The 21,078-nt window shown below is 39.4% G+C and overlaps 1 protein-coding gene across 10 annotated transcripts in view; it reads right to left on the bottom strand.

The window, feature by feature from the left end:
* PATJ (PATJ crumbs cell polarity complex component) overlaps nucleotides 1-21,078 on the bottom strand; it is a 399,000-nt gene that overhangs the window by 278,162 nt on the left and 99,760 nt on the right. For all 10 annotated transcript variants that reach the window (XM_064372414.1, XM_064372417.1, XM_064372415.1 and 7 more), the window contains exons 18-21: nucleotides 18,008-18,217; nucleotides 12,965-13,084; nucleotides 10,026-10,421; nucleotides 371-494 (exon numbers count right to left, since the gene is read on the bottom strand). In XM_064372414.1, coding sequence (XP_064228484.1) covers nucleotides 371-494; nucleotides 10,026-10,421; nucleotides 12,965-13,084; nucleotides 18,008-18,217 — 850 coding nt within the window. The remainder of the gene's footprint in view (nucleotides 1-370; nucleotides 495-10,025; nucleotides 10,422-12,964; nucleotides 13,085-18,007; nucleotides 18,218-21,078) is intronic.

Genomic DNA, 21,078 nt, shown 5'->3' with positions numbered 1-21,078 from the left:
TAACAGTCCCATTAAATGAGCTAACAATATTACTCAAGAGCATCAGAGATTTTAATATATGTTAGTAGAGACTTATTTCAGATTTGACGTAAGGTACCAGTCTGAGTTTCAATCCATACTGCCAATAAAATGCAACATGAGGCAGAGAAAATGTGGCCGTCTCAGAAAACAGAATCTGAAAACTCTAAGTTGGAATCTGAGGCATGTTTATTCTTTCAGGTATTCTGAAGCAGATTAATTAATAAGCAGATGTAAATTCAAAACATCGCAGTGAATAAAAACAAGACAATGAAATTCATGTATACAAACATAAAACTGAGAAATTGCAAAATAATATAATTTGTGTTTATGAGAAACAAAAGCCACAAACCTAAATCCAGACTACTTTTTGCTAATGAATTAAAATTTTCCAGGTCATCAAATCTGCCTTGCTGACTGTTTCCTTCAGTTGATGGTACAGATGGTAGGGACTCCATGACAAAATTTTCTTTCATCTTGAGAGGAAGAAAAATAGAAATGCATTAGTACTTTGTGAAAAAAATGTAATACAGCACAGTTGTTCAACCCAAATAATAACGATATTGAAAAAACTGGCACTGCAAACAGGCATTCTCAAGTCACGGTTTATACTGTGGTGAGCAGTAACAAATGCTGGTAACAATATCTGCAGAAGTATAGGTTAGTAAAATCTGTTTATTCTAAGCCCTAGATTTTTAACCAAAAAAACTGTTTTATAAACATTAATAAGTGAATTTAAATAAACATTTACCAAGGTAGAGGACTAAAAGGTCTATCAAGTCAAGCAACGTCAATTGCTGATACACACAGCCTCCTGATTGTATTTTCTGGTATCTACAAATAAACAGCTTCCCTGCTGACTCCAAAAGACGTGATGAATTTTCATAGCTCTAAGCATTTGTTAGCACTCTTATCTGCCTGGTGACTACATAGTTACCCAAACCTAAAACCTACAGGTAAGTGCTGTCGATAAGTTAACTGCATTTTCCTCCCATCTTGCTTTTATATACAGGTCTTTTATGGTTTTCCAAAGTCATAATCTTTCCGAATGCTAAAATGTTTATGTTCCTCCTGACCCCACAAATTCATATGTTAAAATCCTAACCCCCAAGGTGAAGGTATTTGGAGGTGGGGACTTTTGTGGGGTGATAGAGTTATGAGGGCAGAGCCCTGGTGAATGGGATTAGTAGTGTCTTTATGAAACAGGCCCAAGAGGTCAGGCATGGTGGTTCACACCTGTAATCCCAACACTTTGGGAAGCCGAGGCAGGTGGGTCACTTGAACAGGTATTTGAGACCACCCCAGCCAACATGGCAAAACCCTGTCTCTACTAAAAATACAAAAATTAGCCAGGCATGGTGGGGCATGTCTGTAATCCCAGCTACTTAGGAGGCTGAGAAGGGAAAATAGCCTGAGCCTGGGAGAGTAAGGCTGCAGTGAGCCATAATCATGACATCCTAGCCTGGTCAACAGAGAGACCCTGTCTCAGTAAATAAATAAATAATAAAAAAATTTTATAAGTATAAATTTAAATGACTATTTTATCACCACCGTAGGGATATACCATAATTCATTTAAGGTACATAACACTACGTTATTCTTTACTGTTGGAATTTTGGTTGTTCAAAACAAAATGTGAATTTTACCTTTCACAATGGTCTACTTTTTCTGTAAAGTGGTCAGACATCAATGGTAAGAGAAGGATCTTTCATAAGCTGGTATGCAAAATGCTTCCAGCTTTCCAAAGTAGATTACTAATTTGGTAATGCTGGGCAAGGTGGCAGAGCCCCAGCAACAGAAAGTGATTGGCACGCAGGTAGTAAAGAGAATTTACTGACCACAGTACAGGTTTGAAAAGTAAAGTTTTATTAGACAGAAATAACACTGTAGCAAGGTGGTTCAGCAAGAGAGGACTGAGTGGGCCTTGGTGGATTTTCCTTAGGGGTATTTATAGACCTTAAAGCAGGAGCTTAAGGGTAATTTAGACCATATTATTTTTGTAGGTCATGATAGATGATTACATTTGTAGACGTGTTGGTGCCTTGATGTCAGCAAAGGCTGCACAATGAGTTTCGATACACATGCGTTCAGGAGCTATATAGAAATTCTAGCTACTTATAAATTTTGGGAAAGCAGCCTGGTAACCCGATGCTGGCTTTAGATAACAGGGAAGTCTGATTGCTTCTAAATTCCTCAGATAAAGAGTTTTGCTCTGGATGGCCTGCTTGATGACCACCAGGTGATCTTTGCTCTCCTCATTACACCTCTAAATTCCTCAGATAAGGAGTTTTGCCTCCAGATGGTCTGCTTGCTGGCCACCAGGTGATTTTTATTCACCTCAGGTAAGTATGTAACTATATCAGATACCTAATGGAGCCTAAGGAACATAGAATTTGACGCAAATATTAAACAGGGATAAGAAAGGGAATCTGACTACATAGTTGCCTAGAATAAAATAAGCAAGAACTTCTTACAGAAAAGAGTAAGGAGGAGATGGAAGGAACTGAGCACTTAAGAAAAAGAAAGTTATAGTAATTTTTGGCCATTTGGACTTTTTAAATGGTAAAAAGTCCATTTAAAAAGGACTTTTTATTTACTATTTTAAATAGTAAATAAAAACAGAATTTACTATTAAATTCTGTTAATAGTAAATGAAGAAGAGAATTGATACCCAAATCTGGGATTTCAATACATTGGGTATGATAGGTGAGATCTTTATAAACATGAATTTCTGGCTGGGTGCAGTGGCTCATGCCTGTGATCTCAGCACTTTGGGAGGCCAAGGTGGGTGGAACACCTGAGGTCGGGAGTTCAAGACTAGCCTAACCAAATGGAGAAACTCCATCTCTAGTAAAAATACAAAAAAATTAGTTGGGCGTGGTGGCGCATCCCTGTAATCCCAGCTACTCAGGAGGCTGAGGCAGTAGAATTGCTTGAACCCTGGAGGCGGAGGTTGCAGTGAGCTGAGATCACGCCATTGAACTGCAGACTGGACAACAGGAGTGAAACTCAGCCTCAAAACAATATAAAAATTAAAAATTAAATAAACATGAATTTCTTTTCTTTTTTAAATAGAGAAGATTTTTTTTTTTCTAAAAAGAGAAGAAAATAAGAACATAGAATTAGTCTTAGGTAAATAACCCTCAGGCAAAAAAAAAAAAAAAAAAAAACCCAGATCTTTAAAAAAAATGGACAAAGGACTTGAACAGATATTTCTCCAAAGAATACATAAAGATGGCCAAACAAGCACATGAAAGGATGCTCAATATCACTAATTGTTAGGGTAATGCAAACCAAAACCCAAGATAGCACTTTATACTCCTAAGAAACAAACAAAAAGCCAACAAACAAGTGTTGGAGAGACTGTGGAGAAATTTGAAACCTTGTGCTTTGCTAATGGAAATATAAACTGGTGCAGCTGTTTGCTGTAGAAAACAGTATAGTTCCCCAAAAACTAAATATAGAATTAGCATATGATCCATTAATTTTATTGCTGAGTATATACTAAAAAGAACTGAAAGCAGGGATTTCAACAGCTATTTATATACCAATGTTCATAACAGCATTATTCACAATGGTCCAAGGTATAAACAACCTAAATATCCTTCAACAGATGAATGGAAAAACAAAATATAGTATATATGGTGCAGACCTATAGGAACCTCAGAGTTGGTATTGATAGTGACAGAAGGCAGAGAAATTTAAGGGTGGGTCCCTGACAAAACCCCACCCTCAAGCCTAAAACCATGGCCTAAAGTGAAAACTTCTATACCTGTTTTCCAGCTCAAATGTTACCTTTTCCTAAATGACCCATGGCCTCACCATGACCCATCCTGTGCCTATAAAGACCCTAGACTCAGCCAGCAGAGAGGAGAAGCAGCTGGATGTCAGGGACTACAGGTGGACATCAGAAAGAAGTGGCTTGACTTTAGAGGAACAGCCTTATGGTGTAACTTCAGAAAAGAATCCAGCTGGAGACAGCTGGACTTCTGGGGAAGATTACCTACCCACCTCCCCATCCCCTTTGCAGCTCCCCTTCCCACTGAGAGCTACTTTATTGTCAATAAAATCCCTGAATTTACCATCCTTCAATTTGTTCGTGCAGCCTCATTTTTCCTGGATACCAGACAAGAGCTCAGGAGCCACAAGTGTGAATACAAAAGGCTGTCACACTGGACCTTTGCCCTTGCTGGCAGAGGACAGCCACCTCATGTGAAAAGGCAGAGGGCCCACTGAACTGTTAACACGCCATCCGCAGATGGCAGAGCTAAAAGGGCACTGTAACATGCTCTCTGGGGCTTCAGGGTCACAGGTATCTCCCCTAGATGCTGCCACTGGGCCTGCACAGAATTTGCTCCTGCTGGTGCCTGAAAGTGCTTGCCCTGGCTCCTGCACCCACTCACCAAGTGCTCCCCTCCCATAAGGGTTAACGCTGCTCCCATAAGGGTTCAAGTGAGTAGAGTTTAACCCTGCCAGCGCCAAAACGGTCAGCTAGTTCCAGCACTCATGTACTCCACTTTTCACCTTGTTTGCTCACATGCTCCCTCCTTTGAGGAGAGTGGTGGGTTGAGCAAACAGGGCACCCCTGTTGCAAATCCCATGAAGGGGTAAGGGAAATATCCTGCTTCAGTATGAAGATTATTATAAATGAAAGACATTTTAGATGTCATGGTTGCAGAACAAAGCCTTCTCAGAGCTTCCGTTATGTGACTAAAAGCAGCAAGTTCTAGAAAATGAGGCTATCAAACATTCCCTCTTGAGGTGGGTCAACACCCAGGAACACTGAAAGTAAGCCTACTACATAAATGCGCTCTTGAGGAACGGCAATAAGCCAAGAGAAGGATCAGTGGCACCTGCATTTAAAAAATTATCAACATAAAAAAATTACCAACATAATAAAAACGTTATCTCCATTTGTTCTCCTAAAAACCCATTTGTCTCTCCTAAACTCAGTTGTTCTTCTCATAGCTTTTTTTCTGCCCTCCCTTTCCCAATAAGTTACATATGTAAGCTCTAACTTTAATCACTTAGTGAGCTTGCTGCTTTTGTTGCATTCATATGCATATAAATAAACCTTTATTCTCCTGTTAATGCCCTCTGTCAGTTTAATTTGCACTCTTCCAGGCACAAAATAGAGGGTAAAGGAGAAGTTTTTTCTTCAAGACATACACCTACAAGGAATTATTATTCAGCTTTTTTTTTTTTTTTTTGAGATGGAGTCTTGCTCTGTTGTCCAGGCTGGAGTGCTGTGGTGCGATCTCAGCTCACTGCAACCTCTGCCTCCCAGGTTGAAGTTATCCTCCTAGCTCAGCCTCCCGAGTAGCTAGAACCACAGGCATGTGCCACCACGCCTGGCTAATTTTTCTATTTTTAGTAGAGACGGGGTTTCGCCATGTTGACCAGGCTGGTCTCAAATTCCTGACCTCAAGTGATTCACCCACCTTGGCCTCCCAAAGTGCTGGGATTACAGGCATGAGCTACCATGCCTGGCCCACTCAACTTTAAAAAATAGAGGAAATTCTGACACATTCTGCAATATATAAGAATCTTAAAGACATTATATTAAGTGAAATAGCCAGACACAAAAGAACAAATGTACTATTCCACTTTTTTCAGTTACTTTAGTATAGTCAAATTCTTGGAGACAGAAAATAAAACAGTGGTTGGTTGGCAGGGGATGGGGAGAGAGGAGAAAGAGAAGTTTATTGTTTAATGAGTAGAGTTTCAGTGTGGGATAAGAAGATCTGTAACAACATGGTGGCCATGTTAACACAAAAATGTACATGTACTTAATGTCACTGAACTACATACATAAAAATGGTTAAAATGGTAAATTGTGTGCCGTGTGTATTTTACTTTAATTTTTTGAAACCCAAATCTATAAGCCTTTAGTGGTTTCACTCTTCAGCTAAAATGAAGTATGAGGGTGGAAGAGAAAGATAAACTTTGAAGTAGTTAGATACTATTTGCCCTCCACAAATATAGCCGACATCTATAGCCCAAAATGGATATCACAACCAAGAGAGAAATAACAATGTTCCTTCGCCCTTTGGGAGGGCACCCTCTAGAAGAGTATTGGGAATTACATATTTGTAAGGGATTGGAATGTGTTTTTAAAATCTTCTTAGAGCTTACAATATTAGATAATATTATCAGATAAATTATCGCAAGGGTCCATCAGCAATACGAGGGGGGCAAATAAAGATTCAAGCCCATCCTGATCAGTGGGTGTAAGTGTTCATTGCTGTGGAAGAGAGGGAAAGAGCCAATACCCTAAGAAAGCACATATGCTAATTTAAAGAAAACAGAATACTCTTCAGGCAAGAAACACTAGGGCTCAAACGGTCTTACTCAATGCCAATTTGGGGAGCCTATAGAGGTTACCTTTACTGCCTATGTGAGAATTGGCAAAAAATTAACATTTTTACAGGTTTTAAAACACAAATGTTTAAACTTCCAGAGTAAATATTATAAATATACATTTGACTGTTTCATCTCTAGCCTTAAAAGTGTATACATTAAAATAAGCTGATATTTCAGGTTGCCTTTTATTTGAATAAACAGAAAATTTCTTTTTCTGGAAGAAAATGGCAATAACAAGCAAGTATGGCTGAATCAGTAATGGGAAATAAAAAGAGGGAAGTGGGGAAATTTAACACAGGTTTCGTAACCAGGATTTGCATTTTCAAATTGTAAGCACTGACTGTTTTAAACCAGACTCTTAACACTTTAACAAACAATAGAGTAAGTGGTGTGTATCAGAGGCACTTGAACCAGAGTGGAACCAGGTGACAGGAGCAGGGCGGCAGCTGTGTCCCAAGATGCTCACTGTTCCGGGATCGGATATGTTTTCCCAGGTCCTTGGGCCTCATTCACCCAAGAATGGGGAAGGGGCCCTGGTGGCAAGGTGAGCTCATTCAAGTAAATATCGGACCCAAAGAGCTTTGCAGAAAAGCAATTTATTAGGCAGAGAGAGAGAAAGAGAAATAGAGACAGAGAGAGAGAAAGAGAAAGAGACAGAGAGAGCTCCCGTGCTGTCGTGGGAGAGGATCCGGAGATGGAGTCCCTATAGAAAAGGGAATAGGTAGGATTTTAACCCGGGAGTTACTCCCGCCCCATTCAAGTTCTCGTCCAGTGAGAGGAGCTTTTCCAAACTTCCTCTGGAGCAATTGATCTTCAACTCTGATATAGGATTGGTTGCCTGGCCCGCAATCAAAGCCTCATCCCTCAGAGCTTGTGGCCGGCTTTCTAAACAAAGGAAGCTCACCTGGTTTGTTACCTAGCCCGCCCGGGAAAGTTAAAAAACTCTAGGCTCCCGGATGGGGAAGTGGATGGAAGCATGGATGTGGATGGCGCTGGGAAGTTCTTGCCTTTGAAACTACGCCCCTTGTGGACCTAGGAAGAGAATTTAACATAGTCCCTCAAGAGCAACTCCATTTTGAATAGCGCTGGGTAAAATTAGGCTGAGACCCGCTGGGCTGCATTCCCAGATGGTTAAGGCATTCTAAGTCACAAGATAAGATAGCATGTTGGCCCAAGATACAGGTCATAAAGATCTTGCTGATACAACAGGTTGTAGTAAAGAAGCCAGCCAAAATGCACCAAAACCAAGATAGCAATGAGAGTAACCTCTGGTTGTCCCCACTAGCACACTCCCACCAGTGCCATGACAGTTTACAAATGCCATGGCAATGTCAGGAAGTTACCCTACATGGTTTTAAAAGGGAGGCATGAACAATCCACCCCTTGTTTAGCATATAATCAAAAAATAACCATAAAAATGGGCAACCAGTAGCCCTCAGGGCTACTCTGTTTATGGAGTAACCATTCTTTTATTCCGTCACTTTCCTAATAAAATGCTTTCACTTTACTCTATGGATTCACTCAAATTCTTTCTTGGGCGAGGTCCAAGAACCCTCCGCTGGCGTCTGAATTGGGACCTCTTTCCAGTAACAGTTATATTGTGAAGAGCATCAAAATAAACTTGAGAGGGATTTTTTAAAAAACTTAATGTTATGCAAATGACACTTGAGATAAGAATAAAATTTTGAGTGACAGGGGAGATTCAAAAATTGCTATATCTCAGACAATCTAGTTAGAAATAAAGATGATATTTTTGGAAAGGTATGTTAAATGATCAAAAAATGATCCTAGTGAAAACGTAGATGCTGAAATTAAATATGCATTGAAAAACTTGAATAATAGTATATGATTAAATATGAGAATAGGTAAAAAAAATTTAACATCTCACAAGTTTTAAAATTGAATGTTTCACTAAACTTATAAAGTAAATATTATGTTCCCTCCCCACCCCACCCTCACTGCCACCCTGCCTTCCTAAAAAATAAATAAATAAATAAATATTATAAATATACATTTGACCATTTCATCTATAGTCTTCAAAGTTTATATATTAAAATAAACTGGTATTTCAGTTTGCCTTTTATTTGGGTAAATAGAAAATTATCTTTTTATAGAAGGAAACAGTTACAACAAGGGAATTTTTATGAATATTTAGTAATCGTTCCAATTTGCTGCATATAACTGAATACGTACACTGGTGTTAAGCACGGACAGATATGAGACGGACTGGCAAATATAGAAAGTGCCAACGTCAATGGAACACACCAGATTCCGTTTGACCTCTGTTCACATCTGGGCATCATTCACATATTCCAAAAACATCTGTTCTTTGGTACACTGCCCAGGGCCCCTCTATCACGGTGAATCCTCCAGGGTCACATAAATACAGCTAGCACAGCACCTTGCCCAACAGAGGAATGCACCATCATTTGCATGAGGGACAAAGTGAGGAAATTTCTAAGGGAGGAAAAGGCAGAAACATCCACTACCTGCCCACTGAGAGAACACACGAAGGCACGCATTACACATCACAACAGGAAAGGTGCCAACCTCAGAGACGGGAGCACCAGGCTGCATCTGAATGTATTGCTAAGCTGTCTTTTTAAAAACGTCCCCATACAGTAAATCTGTCTCCATTTGCCTAAAAGTTAATGGAGCAGGAAATAAAGACACAAAAAAATTTTTTCAAGTTCCTAATGAAGGATTCCAATTAGTGAATGCTTGACTATAATTTTATTAAAAATAGTTTTTGGTGACATAATAGCAAAGGCAAATCTATTAAAATATAATGCTCTTCACTGGGCACAGTGACTCCTGCCTGTAATCCTAGCACTTTGGGAGGCTGAGATGGGAGATGGGAGATGCTTAAACCCAGGAGTTCAAGACCAGCCTGGGCAACAAGGCAAAACTCCATCTCTACTAAAAAATAAAAAAACTAGCCAGGCATGGTGGTGCATGCCTGTGATCCCAGCACCTCAGGAGGCCGAGGTGAAAGGATCCATGGAGCCTGGGAGGTCAAGGCTACAATGAGCCATGATTGTGCCACTGCACTCCAGCCTCTGCGACAGAGAGAGACCCTGTCTCAAAAAAATACGTGTGTGTGTATGTGTGTGTGTGTGTGTGCTTTCCCGCCAAGTTGCAAATAAATAGTATCTTAAATGTAAAGATAATTTTCTAGAGTTCAGAGCTTTAGCATCATACATAACACAGAGAATAATGTGGGTGACCAAGATGTAAACAACAATATGTAGTAAGTTGGCCTTGATTTTGCCTGATAAATACGCTATGTGAAAAATATACAGCTGTGTTTCCCTAAGGAATTTTTTTTTAAATCACAAATGTTAAAAGAACTTTTCTCTGAAATGAGGAATTGGAAAAACATCATTAAAAAGCAAAGCAAAAAAAAAAAAAATGCTACCACAACAGCAAGGCAACTGCAGCTTATTGACCCCCACAAGAAGCTGCGAAATACAGAAAAGACGAACTTATAGCTAGATACTGGATGACACATCTTGTAAACAGTGTTACCTATGGAAAGGCCCATTTAAAAACAAACAAAATTGAAGTGATGTGAGTTAGACAGAGACAGGGATAGGCGAGGAGAGCAGAAGGCTGGGTGCGGAATATCTGTTCTAATCCCTTACCACGTTTTCAGTGCAATAGCCATACTGCTGTGCCTCCTGGGAATAGATACTCCTCACGGCTCTTGCCTCTTGAGACTCGGATGGTTCATTATCATGCAACCACTGTGTACCAAAGTGAAGTTCCTTAATGGAGGGCACAGGAGTGGCCTCTTGAATGTGCGACAAGGGATACAACTCCATGGACTGAGAGTGACCTTGATAGAATTCATATTCTTCATCAACAAGCATTTCTCTTTCTTCATCCATTTCCTGCAATCCAGGAGTCAGAAATTCATGCATCTCCCAGGCCTCCTGGCTGTTGTCTATCTCTTTTTGTTGGGAATGGAAAGACTTTCCCAGATCTAGAAACGGTTCATCCACAAGTTCTTCCTTAAAATATGGTTCATCTCTAAATCCCTGTAAATAAAGGATGCAAAACGTGAAGTTACGCCTGTCCTGAAGCAGCACTATACAGATAAACCGGAAAATTCAAATGCTGGCATGACCCATATGCCAATGCACAGCTAGCATGCACCACCCTCCACAGCAAACACGGAGAAACGCAAGCTCACCTCCACACAATCCTCAACCCACAAAAGGGAAAAACAGTAAATTATGAGGCAGAAATCTGCCCTTCACAAGGTGAATCATTTTGCTAAAATGTTCCTTATACATTAGCCACCTGAAAATTCTCCACTAGAAATAGGAATTTTGTTAAACTCTTACATTAAACATTTAACCAATTCACTTAATATAAAAAGTAGTACATAGATATGTATATACTTCAAACTATTATTTAAGAAAGCAAAGACTTAAAAGGTCAGGATTTTCAAGCTTAAATAACTCAAAAGAAAGTATAACCATCTGAATGTTTAGAAAACATTCTCTATAAACTAAAGATAAGGGGAGTATGTCTCTACTTTGAGTATGACTCTTTTATAATATAAAAAAACAGAAATCTCATTTTTCATCTGTGTTGAAAATAATATGAAGGAATACTGTAATTTTTAAATTAATTTTTATTTCACTAATCATAACAGCTAGTGCACACCAGGAAACTAAACGTGCAGAAACTGTGTTGGGTTACTGGCTAAAACCTGATAAATATATAGATTTGCTGAGACCATGACCTATCTCTGGGGAACCTCTGGGTGCTGGGCATAATGAGGCCCAATTCTTTCTAAAAGTTCAAAGATCTTTCCTATTTTAAGTCCTACTCATTACTACCTAGTTTGAATTCCTGGAATAAATCTATTATTTTCTATTGCCTTCTTACAACTAAACATCATTGTAGTGAAACTTTTAAATTAATACAGTAGGATTGGGCATGGTGGCTCATGCCTGTAATCCTAGCACTTTGGAAGGCCAAGGCAGGAGGATCTCTTGAGTACAAGAGTTCAAGACCAGGCTGGGAAACACAGTGAGATCCTGTCTCTAAAAATAAACATAAAAAAATAGCTAGGCATGGTGGCATGCACCTGTGGTGCCAGCCACTTGGAAGGCTGAGGCAAAGAATTGCCTGAGCTAAGGAGACTGATGGTGCAGTAAGCTATGGTCACACCACTGCCCTCCAGCCTAGACAACAGAGCAAAACACCATCTCAAAAAAAAAAATTAATACAGTATACCAAATACTGCAACCTAGTTTTTTCAATGTGGGTAGAGGATGTATTTGAACACAGCATGTGGTTATGCAATTTTTTAAAATGTCTGCACTAAAAAATATAATAGACATTCTAGAAACACACATCATCTTGAGACACTGTCTACATATTATACAAAGAATATCACCAGACAGTTGTTATCAAGTAAGGCAAAACCATACTCTAACTGCAAAGAGCAACATAAGTATAATTCCTTTTAAGAATAAAAAAGGAAAGTTTCAAAATACATTTTCTAAAATTAAGGTATAAGGTAGGGTTTGACAAAATAACTCTTCTTTAGAAAGTATTCAATATGAATTTTTTTGTGTAGTTTCATTTTTACAGCATTTTAAATGCAGGTCTATTTTCAACAATATGTTCTACCATCCAAAATTTTAGGAATACATTAGTGTACGTTTGTTCTTTGAAAATGCTTTACATCTTGCCTGCATCATTTAGAGAGGCAATGTGATACAGGAGGAAATATTTTAGTTTTAAAAAAATAGGCCGGGTGCGGTGGCTCATGCGTGTTATTTCCGCACTTTGGGAGGCCGAGGTGGGCGGACTACCTGAAGTCAGGAGTTCGAGACCAGCCTGGCCAACATGATAAAACCCTGTCTCTACTAAAAATACAAAAATTAGCCAGGTGTGGTGGCACATGCTTGTAGTTCCAGCTACTTGGGAGGCTGAGGCAGGAGAATTGCTTGAACCTGAGAGGCAGAGGTTGCACCACTGTACTCCAGCCTGGGCAACAGAGTAAGAGTCTGTCTAAACCAAACAAACAAAATGTGTGTGTGTGTGCACGCGTGCATGTGTAATGAGACCAGGCACAGTGGCTCACGCCTATAATGCCAGCACTCTGGGAGGCCAGGGCAGGCAGACTGCTTGAGCTCAGGAGTTCAAGACCAGCCTGGGCAACATGATGAAACCCCATCTCTAACAAAAATACAAAAAATTAGCTAGATGTGGTAGCACATGCCTGTGGTCCCAGCTGCTCAGAAGGCTAAGGTGGGAGGATCACTTGCCCCTGGGAGGCAGAGGTTACAGTGATACCAGATCCCCCCGGTGCACCCCAGCCTGGGTGACAGAGGGAGATCCCATCTCAAAAAAGAGAGAGAGAAAGAAAGGAGTATTAGTTCTTGTATACCTATTTAGCCAAAGGAGGGGGACGAGCTTGTGTCTTCTTTATGTCTTTATTTATATCTATTTAGCCAAAGAGTAAGGACAAGCTTTTGTCTTATTTTCTTTTGTATTCTTTCTACATAGAAAGTTTAGCTTATAGCAAATCATTGAAATGGGAAATAAATTTAGTAAATACCTTGGGTGCTTCAAGTATTAAAGATGAATTTATATCATGAATTGTTCCTGAAAATTCAGTCTTGTCTTCATTACTGCTTGAATGTAAAATATAACAACTTTCTTCTTCTGTATTATCTTCCTGAAAATATAAATCACTTTTATTTATAATCAAGAAAATATTGGGAGATGGGGGGCAAGGGGAGGGAGAGCATGAGGACAAATACCTAATGCATGCGGGGCTTAAAACCTAGATGACGGGTTGATAAGTGCAGTAAATCACCATGGCCCTTGTATACCTATGCAACAACAAACTTGCACATTCTGCACATGTATCCCAGAATTTAAAGTAAAAGAAAGAAAAAAAGAAAAGAAAGATTAATTTGTGTAAAAAAGAAAGAAAGAAAAAGAAAATATCTTGGTTTCAAACTTTCATCTTTCCATTAAGAGCAAATACACAATACAAAATTTATTCAAATTGTTTCATTAGAACAAACTTTCTTTAATAATTAAAAAGAACACCATATTCAGGTCAGAGCTTCCCAAACTTTTAAAAGTATTTCTTAAAGAAAAATCACTTTCCCAGGAATAGACCTTGTATATAAAACTATCTATGTACCTGGCACAAATTTAAGCACTTTAAATATATTTAATATGTTAATTAATATATTAATATATACTCTAAGAAGTGGGTCCTCTCATTAGCCCATTTTACTGGTGAGCAAAAGTGGACATATTAATTTGCCAAACGTTACATGACTAATCAGTTACATATTCTGGCTGTCTAGTACTAGAGCCTATGTTCACAATTACCATGCCATGCAATCCTCATCTTTTTTTTTTTTAATTGAGACAGAGTCTCTCTGTGTGACCCAGACTGGAGTGCAGTGGTGTAATCTCGGCTCACTGCAACCTCCAACGCCCCGGTTCAAGCGATTCTTTTGCCATAGCCTCCAAAGTAGCTGGGACTAGAGGCATGCATCACCTCGCCTGGCTAATGTTTTTGTATTTTTAGTAGAGATGGGGTTTCTCCATGTTAGCCAGGCTGGTCTCGAACTCCTGACCTCCCAGGTGATCTGCCCACCTCAGCCTCCCAAAGTGCTGGGATTACAGGCATGAGCCACCACGCACAGCCAATCTTCATCTTATAGATGAGGAATGCAGTAGCTGATGAGGTTGAATAACTGGCACAAGGATACACAGCCTTACAAACCATATATCTAAGCAAAAACCCATAGCTGTCTGGCTCAAGAGTTTTATTGTCAGTACTGTTCAGTTAGGTCTGAAGATATAATGTAGTTTTTAAAGTCATTTCAGCCTGGGCGTGGTGGCTTACATCTGCAATCCCAGCACTTTGGGAGGCTGAGGCAGAAGCATCACTTCAGCCTGGGAGTTCAATACCAGCCTGGGCAACATGGAGAGACCCTGTCTCTATTTGTATATTAATCAACAATAATAAGTCATTTCATTCATTTTGTGGGTCGGGTATGTTTGAGGTAAGTTTTTAGAAAAGATAAGATAAAAATATATAATATGAAGTATATAGATATATATACATACTATATCTATATAAATACAAGACTTAATAAAAATAATTTGTTCTCATCACCATTATATATTCACAGTCTTTCTGCTCCACCCTGACTTTGGATCTGCTTCTTCATATTCTCTGTCCCCACTTGTGCTGTGGATTGAGTAAATGTTCAGTAAACATTAGTCAATAAGATAAGTGGCCACCAACTTTACCATTAGAGAGAGAGAGTGAGAGCAAGCGAGCGAGAGAGAGAGAGAGAGAGAGAGAGACCTCAGAGAAGATCCATGCCTGGTTCCGTGAATCACTATTTATAGATCATGAGCAGTTTTCACACAAGACCCCAGATGTTAAAGGAGGCTTACTTAGTGGTTAAAAAGAAAAAAAACCTTGAAATTGACCTTTCTCTCAATCCCTTCATTGGCCTCCCACCCTTAAGTATTCTTGGCAGCCTTGGACTCACTGAGGGAAGCCTCGGTGAGGTTCCACCCACAATCACGACATTCCAAAATACTATCAAGAGTAATGCTCCAACGTCCTTCCACCAGATATAGCACAAGGATCCACACCCAGTTGCTACTAACTCCTGTTTTGTTTTGTTTTGTTTCATTAAACAGCCCAAGACTTCCTAAAACTGTTTCAAGGGAAAGGTTGTGCTGTCGAAGTCCTCTAGGACACAGATAGTTTGGGATGTCCCCATGCAGCCACACTAATCTGGCAAATAACCATCAGGGAAAATCTAGACAAAGTTCCTGCTACAATCCAAAATACTAAGAAGATGAGGTCCCTTAAAAACATTAATAGTTTTCCCATCTTTAATTTATCCAAAACTCAAACCAAGCACCTCATGGCATCATCTGTTGACCACAGTAATACCCACACCAAATACACAAAAGATCAAAAATTTATTTAGCTATGTGCTATATTCCACTTAGAAATATTTAAAGTATCTGATAGGTATAATACACAGGCAAGAATAAAAAAAGTAATACATGAAGACCACCGTTTGATCTCCCATGCAAAAATACTACATGCATAACAAATCTATCTATATACGATTGATAGAGTTTGTCTATCTGTCCCTGCCAAGATCTCACGTTGAATTTCAATCCCCAGTGCTGGAGGTGGGGCCTGGTGGGAGATGTCTGGGTCATGGGGGTGGATCCCTCATGGCTTGGTGCTGTCTTCATGATAGTGAATGAGTGTGTACTCATGTGATCTAGTGTTTTAAAAGTGTGTGGCATGGCCAGGCACGGTGGCTCATGCCTGTAACCCTAGCACTTTGGGAGGCCAAGGCAGGTGGATTGCCTGAGCTCAGGAGTTCAACACTAGCCTGGCCAAAATGGCGAAACCCTGTCTCTACTAAAAATACAAAAATTAGCTGGGTGTGGTGGCATGTGCCTGTAGTCTCAGCTACTTGGAAGACTGAGGCATGAGAATTGCTTGAACCTGAAAAGTGGATGTTGCAGTGAGCCGAGACTGTACCACCGCACTCCAGTCTGGGCAACAGAGTGAGACTCTGTCTCCAAAAATAAAAAATAAAATAAAATGTGTGGCTGTGTGACACCCCCCACCCCACTCCGAATCTCTCTTACTCCTGCTTTCACTGTGTGAAGTGAGTGCCTGCTCCCGCTTTGCCTTCGGCCATTAGTAAAACCTCCCAGAGGCCTCCCCAGACACAGATGGCACCATGCTTCCTGTACAGCCTGTAAAACTGTGAGCCAATTAAACCTCTTTCTTACAAATTGCCCAGTCTCAGGTATTTCTTCATAGCAATGCAAGAACAGCCTAATACAATGAACATAGCTATCTCTATCTACCTATCCAACTATCTATACATACGAACTTACGTGATTCATATGTTATATTAAAATGTCTCCTAGATTAAAGAATTGGAGTTAGGAAATACCTTAGGAATTCTCTAGTCTTGTCCAATCTTTTCAAAGATGAACAAAATAGGCTCAGAGAAGTGGCATACCCATTGATCAAATTACTAGTATAACGTTTCTCAAAGTACAAAACTCTGCATCAGAATTACATAGGCGTCCCATTGAAGAGGTAGCTTCCTGAAGAGCATATCAGATTTACTACTAAATGAGAATTTCTGGGAGTAGAAACTGGGAAACTGCATTTTAACTACCTCCCAGGTGATTCTTATATATATTACATTTCTTTAAGTTTGAAATGGGCTAACTTATAGCAAAGCCAGAGACAGAGTTCAGGTTTCTAGAAATCCAGACCAACAATTTATTACAACCAAACTATCTGTTTCATATTTGCTGCATACAAACTAAACAAGTGACTGACAACATAGTAAGACAGGCAGGTACAGCACTGTGGCTAAGAGCACAGGGTTCAAAGGCGCCCTGCTGAGTGCACATTACAACTCTACTCCTTACTAGTTATAAGACCTTGGTTGAGTTACTCAATTCTCTGTGCCTCATCTGTAATGAAGGTAACAAAAGGCCTATTCTTAAAGTTGCTGTATGGATTAAGTTAGTTAATACGTGTAAAGGGCTTAAAAGAATGATTGACATTTAGTAAGCACTTAGTAATAATAAAACTGGCTGAAAAGCATCATCATTAAGTTTTTTCGTTGTTGTTGTTGGTTTGTTTTTTGCATTAGAGGCCTCCAGAGCACCATAACTGTAGTGGGGTCTTCAGTCATAAGCAGCAACCTGACCATAAGATAAAGCAACAAGATGACTTCAAGATGGGGTTCTTGTTGCTAGGAGTTACAAGTTGCTTTGATGGAAAGAAAAGTATATTAAAATATCACTGTTATATGATTGAAATGCTATAGTTACCAGGATTTCAGCTTATCATACCATCTTGACATCATTCCCAAATGAAAGTCAAAATGGACAAATACTTATTTTAATTCACATATAAGAATAGCCGGGTACAGTAGCTCACTGTATTTTGGGAGGCCAAGGCAGGCGGACTGCCTGAGCTCAGGAGTTCAAGACCAGCCTGGCCAACATAGTGAAACCCCATCTCTACTAAAAATACAAAAAGTTAGTAGCTAGGCATGGTGGCACACGCCAGTAATCCCAGCTACTTGAGAGGCTGAGGCACAAGATTCGCTCGAACCAGGAGGCAGAGGTTGCAGTGAGCTGAGATTGTGCCACTGCACTCCAGCCTGGATGACAGAGTGAGACTTTGTCTCTAAAATGATAATAATAAAAATTTGCATATAAGAAATGTGCTGAGAGCTTAGAAGTCTGTGCTAAAAGTATGAAGATGAAAGCAGTAATAAGAGTGGTAGTAGTAGAACTAGCAACATTAGCAGCTAGTATTTATGTAGTAATATGCTATGCATTTAATGAATATCACCTTTAAACCCCAAAATCCTATGAGGTAGGCATTATTTTTTCTGATATTGTAAGTCAAGGAAATTAAGAAACCTGCCCAAGGTCACACACAAAGTAAACAGTGGAAAAGAAATTCTCGGTCAGGTTTATGTCTCCAAAATCCATGTTCCTAACTGTTATACTATTATCACTTCCTATGTTAATAAAATGCAACACTCACCACCAAAGGCTTACAGATGCCAAGGCGTACTATGCCTGGTGGCACAGCTTTCAGTACTTCCACAGCTTCAGCAAGTGAGGTGTTGTCCAAACAGTATTCATTGACTGAGACCAGGCGGTCTCCAGGTAATAGTCCTCCACTTCTTTCTGCTACTCCATCTGCTACCAGGGAGCGGATCACAATCACTGATCTTGTAGGATCTAAAGGGTCCTGTGAATCAAGCAAAGAGGAAAGATGAGTATATGCCCTGAAAATAAATACGCAATCTTAGGACAGCGTTGACTCAAGAATCTCATTGGACCACTTACTTCATGTGTTTAGCACTCTGGTGATAATCTTCTAAACACATAAAAATAAATTAAAATCTCGCTCTAAGCCAGGTATGTCTGTATACTTCTGTATAATCCCAGCTTCTTGGGAGGCTGAGGTGGGAGGATTGCTTGAGCTCAAGAGTTTGAGATCAGCCTAGGCAATACAGCAAGACCTTGTCTCTAAAATAAGTTTTAAAATAAGTTAAAATAAGTTAAAAATAAGTTTTAAAATAAGTTTAAAAATAAGTTAAAAAAATTAAAAGGCCAGGTGCAGTGGCTCATGCCTGAAAGCCCAGCATTTGGGGAGGCTGAGGTGGGAGGAACGTTTAAGCCCAGAGTTCAAGACCAGCCTAGACAACATGAGAAAACCCCATCTCGCAAAATACACACAAATTAGCCAGGTGTGGTGGTGTGTGTCTGTAGTCCAAGCTACCTGGGGGGTGGAGCGGGGGATGCTGAGATGGAAGGATTAGGGCTTGAGTCCAGGAAGTCGAGGCTGCAGTGAGCTATGGTTCACTCTAGCCTGGGTGACAGAGCAAGACCCTATCCCTAAAAATAAATGCATAAAACATCACACAAATATCAGCTTGTATCAAGGTGAAAATATAATCTTAACAATTTCAGTGGCATGTCTGAGTGCCTAAAACATACAGATTTCCTGTTAAAATTTGTGGTGATTGATACTTAGTTGGACCATAAGAGTCTAGATTCTCTGACATTCTCAAGCACAGTTATATGATGGGCCAAAGATAAGCCTATCTATTAGTCCTCTGGAGCCATAATTAAGCTCCAAGAAAAGCATTAACATAATCATAAATATAATATGGGAAATGATACTCCGTTCTTATGCCTTCACCAGTAGTACAGAATCCTCCTATAAAACCATGCAATTCCAGAAAAGACATGGAAACCATGGAAGATTCCACTATATTTTCCAAAGTATATTTATAAAAAATATGACCTAAAATTATGATATAGTGCCCTTAAGTCACAACTATTCCAATATATAGTAAGTATGAATTTATGAACAAAAGCAATGTACAGATCTCTCTCACCCGCTGGGAGGGCCCCATATTTCTTGATAAGCACTGAGGACAACATTGATATTCAATGAATACATCTGGTAAATAAAAACCAATTTATATCACCACTATTGTATTCTGATTAAACAAACTGATATATAGCACTTACTATATGTTGGGTTTGACAATCACTAATTAATCCTTAGAACTCTAGAATGTAGGTAGATTTACTGTCTGTGTTTTACAAATGAGGAAACCGAGGCTCAGTAAGTTAAGGAAACTAGCCAGTATCGCCCAGCAGATGCGTGGCAGAGCCAGGATCCAACCAGGCGGTCTGGCTCTTAAGTCCTTACTCTTGACCACCACATTCCGCAGCTTGCTCTGCATCATAATGGTGAGAAGAAACAAAGAGCTGTAAATGGAGAAGAAAGATATATTCACATGGCAGAGTCTCTTAACTTGTCTTAACAGTGGAGGTGTAGTAACTTAGCAAGGGGGAGAAAAAATAATGACATCCCAAACACAGCAGCATTCACTTTGATTTCTCTATGCTTCTCCCATTGTTTCATTATGCACATGCTGTTCCACAAGGCAAGATATTGTAACTTGAGATTCTACCACTCTAGCCTCTCTCAAACTCTTCCAGGGAAAGTGGAGAAAAACTGCTAGGTTTGTGTGGGAATTATAAAACTTCGGAATTAGCAAAGTAAGAATTTGCCAAGTTCAAAAGCTATGTCTGAAGCGGCTGATGATTCTTTTGAAGTTTTCTGATCCAGTTTTCTATGCCTCTGTGTTTCAGACATCAACGTTCATTTTCAAAGTACTACATGGAATTTTAACCAAATACACCATATTTAAATCAAAAAAAGGCTACATAGCTAATTCCTTGAAGAATGTCTTCAAATGTAACATCTTGCTTTTTGCAACTAACCTTGCCTTTCTACCCCCAGTCAGGAGTCCTTTTTACATGCTCTGATGTATGCCACCACGTATTTATGAAGAGGATTACAAGTAAAAAGGAGTGTGGGGATCTCACTAATAAAGTCGTGTGAAACTATAATTACACCAGTATTTTCAAGTAGAGGGAGCTATTGCATAGGGAGAGAACAGAAGAGAACCAGAAAGTACAGTGGCATATCAGCAGGCAATCGACACCGTAATATAAAAGAGCTGTCTATTTTGTCACTGGCAACCATGAATCACAACACACTTTTCATCCTGAAATGTGAAACCATTACATTTTAAGTTTGACACACTAATAAATAAGCTGTACAATTATTTCCTTCATTTAGGATGTCAGTTTTTGATGAAAGGCTTTTTTATTGCGGGGGAAGGAGACTACATAATAGCTTATTCCTCTCATAAAAGGCACAGCGGCTAACATTCCTTCATATTAACAATTTCGACACTTTCTTAGAGAAAGCTGCAACAGCAAAATCTACCAAAAGCAAATAAATGATTGCACTAAGTTGTCTGTGAACAATCTCTGCAGTTTCATATAACACCAAAATTTAAAAATATTATTTTTAACCCAAATAGGTGAGTAGGTTTTCAAAATGCAACCTACTGCATGATACTTTAGGAACATTTTAAAGGAAGATTCACCAGAAGGAAATAGAAATAGACTTCTACCCTTGAAAGATGAATAGATTTCCCTTATTGCCAGAAAAGTCATGGTGAGTACTAATTTACACAAAGTGAGGCCTTCTTTAGACCTCAAACTAGTGACAGGTGTGCT

Source organism: Aotus nancymaae, unplaced genomic scaffold, assembly GCF_030222135.1.
Source record: "Aotus nancymaae isolate 86718 unplaced genomic scaffold, 86718_ANA_hifiasm-v0.15.2.pri h1tg000007l, whole genome shotgun sequence".
NCBI lineage: Eukaryota > Metazoa > Chordata > Mammalia > Primates > Aotidae > Aotus > Aotus nancymaae.
Note: the sequence above shows the minus strand (reverse complement) of the source record. Positions and strands in the feature narration are given on the sequence as shown.